The 12,613-nt window shown below is 40.1% G+C and overlaps 1 protein-coding gene across 5 annotated transcripts in view; it reads left to right on the top strand.

Moving 5' to 3' along the window:
- ARHGAP21 (Rho GTPase activating protein 21) overlaps positions 1-12,605 on the top strand; it is a 180,684-nt gene extending 168,079 nt beyond the window's left edge. For all 5 annotated transcript variants that reach the window (XM_027772440.1, XM_014585975.2, XM_014585955.2 and 2 more), the window contains 5 exons: positions 3,191-3,316; positions 3,496-3,537; positions 3,857-3,962; positions 5,873-5,904; positions 10,747-12,605. In XM_027772440.1, coding sequence (XP_027628241.1) covers positions 3,191-3,316; positions 3,496-3,537; positions 3,857-3,962; positions 5,873-5,904; positions 10,747-12,435 — 1,995 coding nt within the window. In that variant the 3' untranslated portion in view covers positions 12,436-12,605. The remainder of the gene's footprint in view (positions 1-3,190; positions 3,317-3,495; positions 3,538-3,856; positions 3,963-5,872; positions 5,905-10,746) is intronic.
- The last annotated feature ends 8 nt before the right edge of the window (positions 12,606-12,613 follow it).

Raw genomic sequence — 12,613 nt, 5'->3', positions numbered from 1 at the left:
TTCAATGATTCTTTCCCATACACCCATGTTTTCTTTCTACTAAGTCAAATTTACAGGGAAATACTATCTCCAATCAAAATTTCTCCTTATTTCTCTACAATGAGTATGGTATAATAATGCTCACTTTATGCTAGTTAACATATTAGATACATAATGATTGCTTCAAAACGGAGGAGAGCTGTAGGTTTTCTGTTTCGTACTATACCTGAAAGGTGTATAAATTCATCTAGTAGACCTAGCCATCGTGGCACAGCAATAGTGCTAGCACCCTGCGGAGCTGGAAGCCATATGACAACTGTGGTTCTGTTCCTGGGTCAGCCTGAAAAATATGCCTGGTGTACATGTACATATCCAGGATCCTGAGAAGTTGGGAAAGTTGGGGTTGCAGCATGACAGGACCCATATCAAGGATGCTTTCTCTCTACATGCCCTTTCTTTTGTATGTTGCTTTCTCTAACAACAACAAAAAAGTCCAGTAGTATGGTCTCTACATGTTTTTTTCATCTCTTGGCATATTATTTAATCTCTTGGTATTCAAAATAAGCATCATAGAGGCCAACAGTTAGCATAATGGCTATGTCGCTGAGCTCCCATGTAGCTGATGTGGTTCGAGTCCCGGACCTGGTAGCTGAAACTCATGCCAGGCGCATGTGCGTGCATGCCCGAGATTCCAAGAGGAGAATGGAGGAAAAGGGATTGCAGTGTGGCCATCCTCCCTGGGGGGTGATTTGTCACTATCTCTCTGTCTTTCTGGCGAGTGCACGCGCCCTATGTGTTTTTCTGGGGGGGGCACGCCCCCTATAGAAAAAAAAAAAAAAAAAAAAAGCACTGTAATAAAATCCTAGATTCAAAGTATTACACCAGACACTATAAGATATGATAAAGGAAAACAAAATAAACTATACCTTTTAGAGTCTGTTATTTAAAGAGTGCCAGGACCAGACTGCAGTGTGGTGGTTGCACAACTGAACCTATATGGAAAGGTCCTCAGTTCTCATCCTGAGACCTCCCTTTGCATATCCAGGCATCTACACATACCTGCCTATAATCTGGGCTGCCTAGGGCTAGGTAGGCATGAGGACCCTTTGGGGGGTTTTTGATTTTTTTTCCTGTCTCATGGAAGAAATAAGCCTTGAAAAAAAAAAATACAGAATATCATGAACATTGGGTCCAGCAGGTGATGTAGTGGTTAAGGTGCTGGACTCCCACATGGTCAACCATGGTTCAAGTCCCAGATTCAGTGGCTTGAAACTTGTACCAGGCACCTGTGCATGTGTGTCCCAAATCCCAGGAGCAGAAAGGAAAAGGAATTACAGCATGGCAATCCCCCCAGGGGTGGGGGAATTTCTTGGCGTTCTCTCTCTCTCTGACTCTCCAGCAGGTGTTCATGCCCTATGGCAAAAATCTCTCAAAAAGAAAAAAAAATGCAGAATATCATAGAAATGAATGTACAAACACATAAATAAGTACATAACATTGAGGCATTCAGATTGGAGCAAAGATAAATAACGAGTTTCAGAGCACTTGGTTGAAGTAAAATTGGTCAAAAAAGAATGGTTCCAGATCTTAGGTTTTCACATATTAGTAATTATTTTTAGTTTCTTTCTTCCACAGCGGGACACCTTGGACATGGTCTCAAGCTACAGTCTTCCCTCCACCTTCTCTGCCAGCCAGTTTATATCATGAACATGTGTACACACACACACACACAGAGTGTAATGTTTGTTTGTTCACTGTAAATTCTACATTTCTTGAGCATGTTTGCATGTAAGCACACATGTGTATGCCCAGCATGTACAGGAGGGCCCAGCCTCAATCTTTCAAATGGATCCAGCATGATGGAGTTCTCATTGCACCACCATGGCTTGCCCCATATGGTAGTAATTTTGATATACAACAGAGGCAAATCTGTAATCTCTTATTTATCTGTGTTTTTTTCTATTTTTCAGTTCTTGAGAGGAAGGGGTTTTACTAATTTTTGTCAGTTAATCCAGCTCTGGCAATACTAGTTTTGAACCAAATCAATTATTTTCAATCACGGACATATTGGGAAAAGTGAATGCTAATTAGGCATTGCATATTTTCATTATAGCAGAGGAAAGTAATTATGTAAAGATTTACTTGAGAAAATTATTTATTTATTTTGGAGAGGTGGTGTTTGGTGTTGTTTTGTTTTTGCTATAGGGCATGTGTACTCACCAGAAAGAGAGAGACAGGAAGCAAGAAATCACCCCCAAGAGGGATGGCCATGCTGCAATCTCTTCTCCTCCATTCTCTTCAGATCTTGGGCACGCATGCACACATGCTTGGCGTGAATTTAAGCCATTGGGTCTGGGACTCAAACCGCGGTCAGCTACATGGGAGTCAAGTGACGGAGCCGTTACGCCAACTGCCAGTCCCCACACTTAAGAAAATCTTAACTGTTGGGTAGTCAGACAGGTCATGTCATGTTTTTCTGTGGTTGTCTATGTGGAAAAAAAATAATAATAAAGTGACTTTTTTCTTTCTTTTTTTTTTTCTAGAAGTTTTTGCTATAGGGCGCATACGCTCGCCAGAAAGACAGCAACAGAAAGTGAGAAATCTACCCCCGGGAGGGATGGTCATGTCTCAATCCCTTCTCCTCCATTCTCCTCTCAGGATCTTGGGCATGCACACACACGTGCCCGGAGTGAATTTAAGCTGCTGGGTCTGGAGCTCAAACCGCAGTTGACTACATGGGAGTTCAGCGACATAGCCATTACACTAACTGCTGGTCCCTAAAGTCATGACTTTTCTGATGACCCAATAGAAAGCATTACTGTTTACCCACAGTCATCCAGTTTGTTTTCTGTAAAAAAAAAAAAAAAAAAAAAAAATTTATACAATGTGAAAAATTAAATCTACAATGAGAATTTAAACTATTTTCTTCAGAAAAGTTTCTTTTTTGAAAAAAGAGATTTTTATAATAACCTTTTTTGCTATAGGGTTAGTGTGTTCACCGGAGAGACAGAAAACAAGAAATCATCCCCCAGGAGGAATGGCCATGCCACAATTCTTTCTCCTCTATTCTCCTCTTGGGATCTTGGGCGCACATACACACCCGGGTCCAGGACTTGAACCAAAGTTGACTACGTGGGAGTCCAGCAACGTAACTGTTACACCATCTGCAGGTCCCAGTTCTAACAGTTTCCCATATTATTGTTTCTTTCAGATGGAACCAAGAAATTTGGCAATAGTTTTTGGTCCTACTCTGGTGCGGACATCTGAAGACAACATGACCCACATGGTTACTCACATGCCCGACCAGTACAAGATTGTGGAAACGCTCATCCAGCACGTAAGTTCACACCGTGTCACTTCGAGCAAATTGTTTCTGTGAACTGACATTTGGTAGGGCAAAATCTGGTTACAATTTTTTTTTCCTAAGAGAATTACCTACTTTCTATACTATCCTCCAAGATACAGCTCTATTTAGGGAATTATTAAATTTCTCTTTTCACCTTTTTTAAATTTTAGCATGACTGGTTTTTCACAGAAGAAGGTGCTGAAGAACCTCTTGTAAGTATAGTCCACCAACGTTCATACTCAGTTATTCTTATTTGGGACACGAGATCCTGATGCTACAACAGCGTCAACTTCCTGCTTTATATGCTATTGTCCGCTTTGCACCCGGAAGCAGGTCTCTAGCTCCTCAGTTTCCGATCTAATGAAAATACAGATACAATGCTTATTTTTGCCATTAATGACGTGTAAACAATGTAAAAGATTTAAACCCAGGTGCTCCATTCAATAATGTGTCTTTCACTAAATGTTGTTTGAATTTTAAAGAAAGTATCTGTGAAGAGATGATGAAGAGATCTTTGTTTATTAACCATAGACCACAGTGCAGGAGGAAAACACAGTAGAGTCCCAGCCAGTGCCAAACATAGATCATTTACTCACCAACATTGGGAGGACAGGCGTATCCCCGGGAGATGTATCAGGTAACGTTTGCCTGGGCAGTTCTGATCTTTAGGTTCAAAGCTACGTTCTTATAACATGAAAGAGCCAATCAATCATAAGTAACAATTCACTACAATTTTTTTTCTTCTTTTTTTTTTTTCCTTTCTACTAATAAAAACCTTAATCTTCCTTTTCTGATTGATCTTAATTATCTTCCAGTGACTATAATGCCATTGGCAGTGCATGGAGTTGTAATGTTTGTCAGAATGGAAATCTGAGGGAAATGAGCATGCAAACCACTGTTTTTTGTTTTTGTTTTTGTTTTTGTTTTTAATTCACAGTTTCCATGTAATAGTCATCACAAGGTAAAACAGATATATGCTACTGAATATGTGGTTGCTGTGATGGCAGAAAGTATATAAGTAGTTCTTATTTTTGAGCTAGAAGTTCTGTTTAAAAGCAGCAAGTTAATGTGTTGAACTGCTAATGGGCACCATTTTCCTAACTACAGTGTATAATTTGTCACTATAGATGTCACAGTTAAAGCCAATCTCTCTGACATTTATTTTCTTTTTCCTTAATGCCACCCTAATGCTCGGTTAATAATAGTTTTCATAGGCTCTTTTGATAAAAGTTTTCACCTGCCAAACTGTTGCACTAATCTAGCATGTTGTTTTACACGATGTTCTCCCTTTGTCTCTAGTTCTTGTTTTAGTCCTAAAGGGTTTTTTCAGCACTTACTGACACAGGCAAATCTATACTGATGTTGAACAGGCGAAGTGGGAGGAGTCTATCACACGGTAATGTCACTAGTGGATTCTGTGATGTCCCTGATGGACAGCTGGAACTGTAGGAAGAAGGAGGATTGTTGTCCACACTGTAGCTGCCTTGTCTGCAGAAATCCTCGTTTCTTGTAAATGCAAACAGAGTTGATCTGTGGTGTAACGTTTCTCTTAAGATTATTGTAAACAGATCACTACTACTTTCTTAAAAGTTTCTCTGCTGTTTCTTGTTATTTCTGAAGCAGACCCTGAGGAGAAATAGCATGGTATGGTCTACCAGTTCTTAAAGTCATAAAGCATTTAGCCATGTGTTAAAAGGGGCGTGGCACGGGGCTCAGCTCATTAATTTTGAAACTCAATTTCCCTAAAGTTGAAAGAGAAAATTTCGAAATTGGTATTATCCTCAATAGCGCTAGCCCCTTCCTACCCTCTTTGTAATTGTATAATCTGAGTTTTTGCCAGACAGTAAAATTATGGTCTCCATTTTTCCATTTCCATAATAGCATTTGTTAATAGATATTTACAAAACTGGTAGCAGTTTAACCCAAACTAGCTGAAAGGACCCCTGAGTGCGCTGACCTGAAACTGGGGTCTGAAGTGCAAAGATCAGCATTATTTAATCCAAAACCAAAGTGACCTGGAAGCAGGGTTATCCTCATGCCTCTTTTGCACCCATATGCATCCAATATGTGCTCGCAAAATTTAAGTCTGACAAAAATCCACATAAATACACCAGTATAAGTGTCTTGATTTGTAGTGAGGGCAGCCAACAATCTTAAAAGTTCTACATTGTGTATCTATTAGTTTCAGATACAGGATGTGGTACATAATACGATTCTTAAAAGGTCTTTAAGCTTCTTTATTGCTAGATCTAACATCTAGAAAACGTAACAAACACTAGTATTTCTGTTTTTGTTTAGTACAGGGCTCCTTTGCCATTCCTATCATTGAGCTGGTTCTGCCTACAATTCACAGCATCCTTTCATGGCGGTGGCTTTCTGTGGTGCAGCTTGCATCTTTGTGAGCTCTGACTATCCACTGTGTTCTATTGTTTCGAGTTTTGCTTTCTCATTTTGTTCTGTGCCTGTCTTTTCCATAAGTTTTGCATTGTTTGTCAAAGACAGTAGAGACTAACCAATACTGACCATGTTTTATTTACCTTTTGACAGACTCAGCTACTAGTGACTCCACAAAATCTAAGGTAAATTCTTCCATACAATTTGGACACATTTTAGGGGGGATTGCTGTTCAGCTGATTGATATGATTAATATACAAATATGTTCCTGTCTATGTCTGATGAGACAGAGATAGAAAGTCTGATAAATGGGAAAAGTCTTAAAATAGAATATGATAGAATACCAGATTATGCATTAGAATAAGTTTCTTGTTGCTAAGTTTGGCATAATACAAAGAACTAGGCTTTTTTTTCCTAATGTAGAAATTTTCTAACAGTAATAAAAATGGCAAGAATAGTGTAATGAGCCTGTGTGCACCCGTTATCTGTCTTCCCCAATTCTCAGCACACAGCTAATCTCATTTGTGCTTCACTCACCTACTTTACTCCCCTGGGACTGTGTTCAACTCACTCCTAGACGTCATAACATTTGTCTGGAAATATTTCAATAGTATTACAGACTTTCGTTATCATTACATTTTTAGGGAAAATATATATTCTTGCATTTCTTTTAGCAAAAACTTTTTTTTTTCTTGCTATAGGGCACATGCATTTGCCAGAGAGCGAGAAAGAGAGAGAAAGAGAAATTTAAAAAGTGCTCCTCCGGGGCCAGCAGGTGACATGGTGGTTAAGGTGTTGGAATTCCCACATGGCTGACCATGGTTTGAGTTCCAAACCTGGCAGCTTGCTTTCTCACTCTCCTTCTCCCTCTCTTTCTCTGGCAAAACTCATGTGAAAAATAATATTAACAATAATAATAATAAATAAATAAATATTTTTAAAAAAATAAATAAATAAAAAGCGCTCCTCCAGGGGGGATGGCCACACCACAATCCCTTCTCTCGGGATTTTGGGCATGCATGCAGACCTGGCATGTTTTCAAGCCACCAGGTCCAGGACTCAAGCCAAAATCCACCTTAACTTCCACACCACCTGCTGGCCATTAATTTTGTTTTTATAATTTGTATTTTTACTTTAATTTGTGTTCATTGACAGCAACACCAAATTACAAGTTTTTGAGCAAGAAGTTCTTTTAGTTCTCAGAATGTTTATTGAAATCAGTTTATCTAGACTTCACTCTGCTGAGACAATAGCAACTGGAAGGATCAACAGACTTGAAGCACTGTTATAGTTTATAATGAAATATGAGGGACCAGCAGATGGCATAGCAGTTAAGGTGTTGGACTCCTACATGGCCAACCGCAGTTCAAGTCCTGTACCCGGTGGCTTGAAACTCACACTGGGTGCTTGTACATGTGTGTCCAAAATCCTGAGAGGAGAATTGGATTGTGGTGTGGCCATTCCCTCCTTTGGGGGTGTCTGTCTCTCTGGCAAGCACACATTCCCTATAACAAAAATTCCTCAGAAATAAAACAATGAGACATGAATTCTACATGGCATGCTTACATATCACAATAGAATTATAAATGATAACACTGTAATTCTTGTACAAATTTTTTAGATGTTTTAATTTTATTATGTCACTTACAATTTTCAAAATTTTAAGCCACAGAAAACTTATTAGACTAATGACAGTCAGATACTCTAGGTACCCTAGGTATAATAGTTGGTAAACTCTAATACACATGTGGCACTTTAGAAAGTTTGGAAAAATTGAATTAAATTGAGTTTGTTTATTTATTTTTTTTTTTTTTGGAAAGGTTTTTGCTATAGGACGCATGCGCTCGCCAGAAAAACAGAGACAGAGAGACAGAAAGCGAGAAATCACCCCCCCCCCGGGGGGGATGGCCACGCTGCAATCCCTTCTCCTCTGTTCTCCTCTTGGGATCTTGGGCATGCATGCACATGCGCCCAGCACGAGTTTAAGCCACTGGGTCAGGGACTCGAACTGCAGTCAACTACATGGGAGTTCAGCGACATAGCCATTACGCTAACTGCTGGTCTCAATTTGAGTTTATTTTGATGTAAAATTTTTTTAAATCCACATATTTTTTAAATCATATATGTATTGTCCGTGAACTTTTTGAAGACCTCCCCATTTTTATACACATACTTTTTTCCTGAATCAAATACTTTATCATATTATTATCTGAGAACAGACATTCTGAGTAATCAAAGTGTAATTATCAGACTAAAGAAACAAGTACAGTACGTTGTACTAATATGCCATTTTGACTCAAATTTCTCCAGTTGTCCCAATAATGGTTTTTATTTACTTATACAGGGTACAATCAGGAACCATTTGTTGCAGGGATCAGCAGTTAGCGTAATGGCTATGTCGCTGGACTCCCACATAGTCGACCGCAGTTCAAGTCCCAGACCCGGTGGCTTAAACTCAGGCCGGGCGCGTGTGCGTGCATGCCCAAGATCCCAAGAGGAGAATGGAGGAGAAGGGATTGCAGCGTGGCCATCCCCCCTGGGGGTGATTTCTCACTTTCTGTCTCTCTGTCTCTCTCTGTCTGGTGAGCGCACACGCCCTATAGCAAAAACCTCTCCAAAAAAAAAAAAAGAACCATTTGTTGCATTAGTTGTCATGTCTCTTTAGACTTGTTTAATCTATGAGAACAGTTTCCTGACCTTTTTTGCCAAAAGATAGGATTTTAAATTGATAGATGTGTTTGAAATCCCTGCCTCCCCTCACTCAATGCATGTTTCATACCTTCCTTCTCCTTATCCTAATTATGTATGCTGTGCCATGCCTGTAAAGTGTGGATTTCCAAATGGTAAACTATTCTAACAGTTTCTCAGTGGTCATAGAAAAGTAGAGAGTAATTTGCTTCAAGTCCTACAAGGGGTTTTCAAAAGTTCATGGAAAATGTGTATTGTGAAAAACTGCATGGGTTTCAATATTTCTTCTCACCAAAATGAACTCATACTTTAATTCTATGTTTTATGGACATTTTGAAGTCCCCTTGTAAAGGACCACAAGATTATAAAATTTTTAGAATTTTTAAAATTAAGAGAACCTTAAGGAAATCTTGAAGATAATAATCTAATTGTTTCAATGGAGATCTTTAAAAGTGTATCACTTGCTTAGTGTCACATACAGCAAGCTAGAAGACAGAACGGTTGGTCATCTAATTCAGAGCCCGGTTACAACCATTATGCTTTAGAGTCTTTGGGAAAAATTTGAATGGCTATTATAAATATACTGGATAATTATAAAAATCCTCCATAAATTTATTTCTTGAAACTTTGAAATAGCAGTGTCAGCTTGTGTGAGATTTTATAACAGTAAAGAAATATATTTTCTGCTTCCATCAGTTAGCATCACTTAGCATAGTTACAGCGGGCCTGCTGTCCTCCGTGTGTGGTAAACCGACAGCTACTTATTGACATCTCTCCTTGACATGCCATTGACTTAGCATATAGACATTGTAAATAACAGTTACAATTAACCTATTTACATATAGTGATCAGATTTACCAGTAGCAGTTTGCTGAAGCGTTTGTGTGGCAAGAATTTTAAGATCTTTTCATTGAACTTTTGTTATGTATTTAATTTTTCTTTTGGGTTGTTGGGAAAATTATGACACATTTTTGTATAGAAAAACAGAAAAATACATCATGACTTTCCTTACAACCTAATACTTCTGTTGTTACCCTGAGATAAATCAACATATTCCCAACTTGATTCATGTAAGGCAGACCTCTGAAGATCCAGCCTGGCTAAACTAATAATGGAAGACCAGGGTTTACCTTATTAAGTTTATACAATATAATATCTGCATCATATGGTGTTAGAAAAGTGGAATCAATCATAATATTTTAATAATTTATGTCAGATATTACATTCAAATATGTCAAATAACGTTTATTTATTTTTTATTTGCCAGAGGGTGCACATGCTCATTGGATACAGAGAGAAAGTGAGAAAGCATCCCCCATGGGGGATGGTCACACTGCAATTCCTTCTCCTCTATCTCACCCTCCTCTTGGAATTTTGGCCATACATGCACATGTTTTTCAAACTGCTGGGTCTGGTACTAAAACTATGTAGTCAGGCATGTGGGATCCAGCTGCCTTAACCACCACATCATGAGCTGGCCCTTGTTTAACTTTATTATTTTTTTAAGATTTGTTCTTGCCACAGGGCAAGTGTGCCCACCACCCACTACCCCCCCCAGAGAGAAAGGAAAGTGAGAAATCATCTCCCAGGGGGAATGGCCACATGTAATCCCTTCTCCTCCATTCTCCTCTTGGGATTTAAAGTTTTCTGTAGGGCACATGTGCTCACCAGAGAAACAAGGAAAGTGAGAGAGCAAGCCACCGAGTCCATGTGGGAGTCCAGTGCCTTAACCACCGTACCCCTGTTAAACCCCCTTTTTGTTCTGTTGTGTTGTGTTTTTTTGAAAGAGATTTTTGCTATAGGGCATGTGTGTTTGCCAGAGAGACAGAAAGCAAGAAATCACCCCCTGAGGGGAATAGCCATGGCATACACTTGTGCCCAGCATAAGTTTTAAATCACCAGGTCTGGGACCCAAACCATGGTCAACTACGTGGGAGTCCAGTGACATAACCATTACACCATCTGCTGGTCCCCCTTGTTTAACTTTTAGATGGACAAAACTAAAGAATGAACATTGTGGAAGTGGAGAAATTCATAAGGTTCTGGGAAATTAATAAGAATCAGGATAGCGAGGGGACACTGAGCACAAAATAGCTTACTCAAAGACAGACACATGTGAGCTTTGATTTGGCAAGTAAATACCACCAGACAGAAAAGGGGACTAACTGAAAAACAATTTGTGTTTGGTACAAGGTAAAAGGAGATCTAAAAAAACAATCACTCAGTGTTTGTGCTGCTAGAGCATTAGTAGGCTTAGTTGAGTAAGATTTAGAGTTTCCAGAAAACGAACTCAATAATATTCTTGTGTTCAAAGTCTCATTTCTCTGGTTGCTTCCCAGGGTTCTTGGGGATCTGGAAAGGATCAGTACAGCAGGGAACTGCTTGTGTCTTCCATCTTTGCAGCCGCTAGTCGCAAGAGGAAAAAGCCAAAAGAAAAGGCACAACCTAGCAGTTCGGAAGATGAATTGGACAGTGTATTTTTTAAAAAGGAAAATGTGGAACAGTGTCATAATGAGGTTAAAGAAGAGTCCAGAAAAGAAAGTGAAACATCAGGCAGAAAACAGAGGATTATTATTGCCAAAGAAACCAGCGCTAAGAAAGATCACGGCGCAACAAAAGATGGGAAGATCTCGCTACGAAAAGAAAATACACCACCTGAGGAACCCCTGCCACCGCACCATTCCAAACACAAGTCGCCAACTCTCAGCTGTCGCTCTGCCATACTGCAAGAGAGCCCCAAATCGTGTTCGACACAAAAGCCCTCCCATTTTGAAGAGACAGGGTCTGACTCTGGCACTTTGCTTAGCACGTCTTCCCAGGCTTCTCTGGCAAGGTTTTCCACCAAGAAGTCAACCAGTCCAGAAACCAAACATAGTGAGTTTTTGGCCAAAGTCAGCACCATCACCTCAGATTATTCTACCACGTCATCTACTATGTACTTGACCAGCCTGGACTCCAGCCGCCTGAGCCCCGAGGTGCAGTCCATGGCAGAAAGCAAGGGCGATGAGGCCGACGACGAGAGAAGCGAGCTGGTCAGTGAAGGGCGACCCGTGGAAACGGACAGTGAGAACGAGTTTCCTGTTTTCCCCACAGCTTTGACTTCAGAGAGGCTTTTCCGAGGAAAACAACAAGAAGTTACTAAGACAAGCAGGAGAAATTCTGAAGGAAGCGAAGTAAGTTGTACTGAGGGAAGTTTAACACCAAGTTTAGACAGCCGGAGACAGCTCTTTAGTTCACATAAGCTTATTGAGTGTGATACACTCTCCAGAAAAAAATCTGCTCGATTCAAGTCAGACAGTGGAAGTCTAGGAGATACCAAGAACGAGAAAGAAACACCTTCCATAACTAAAGTGTTTGATGTAATGAAAAAAGGAAAATCAACTGGGAGTTTAACACCCACCAGAAGTGAATCAGAAAAACAGGAACCCACTTGGAAAACAAAAATAGCAGATCGGTTAAAACTGAGATCCAGAGCACCTGCAGATGATATGTTTGGAGTAGGAAATCAAAAGACGAACGCTGAGACTTCCAAACGGAAAAACATCAAACGCAGACACACACTAGGTGGCCATAGAGATGCTACTGAAATCAGTGTTCTGAATTTTTGGAAAGTGCACGAGCAGAGTGTGGAGAGAGAATCTGAACTTTCAGCTGTGAATCGGTTAAAACCCAAATGCTCAGCCCAGGACCTCTCAATCTCAGACTGGCTCGCCAGGGAACGTTTGCGCACCAGTGCCTCTGATCTCAGCAGGGGAGAAACCGGGGACCCCCAGCTGGAGAATCCTGGCATGTTAGAAACATCCATGACCGAGACACTCTTGGCTTTTCAGTCGGAGACAGGCAGTTCTTCCAGTACTTTGGCTTCTACTGCGAGGCCCCTTCTTTCCACACCACCACAGTCACCTGACCAAATAAATGGAGAAAGCTTCCAGAACGGGAGCCAGAATGTTAGTTCTGCAGCAAATGCCCAACCTCACAAACTGTCTGAAGCCCCAGGCAACAAAGCACAGTTGCATCCCTGTCTTTAAACTGGGGCTATGTCCACTCTAGCAAATAAAAAGCTACTGTTACATGTTCCAGTCACTCTGTAAATATTTTCTTGTACCAGAATTGTTATTAATGCAGCCTTCATTTGGGCTGGTTTCATCATTTTGCACTGTGAAATAGCTTTACAGTGCATTACTACAGCCAGAAGAACATATATAT

The sequence above is a fragment of the Tupaia chinensis genome, unplaced genomic scaffold, assembly GCF_000334495.1.
Source record: "Tupaia chinensis unplaced genomic scaffold, TupChi_1.0 Scaffold000001_1, whole genome shotgun sequence".
Taxonomy (NCBI): domain Eukaryota; kingdom Metazoa; phylum Chordata; class Mammalia; order Scandentia; family Tupaiidae; genus Tupaia; species Tupaia belangeri.
Note: the sequence above shows the minus strand (reverse complement) of the source record. Positions and strands in the feature narration are given on the sequence as shown.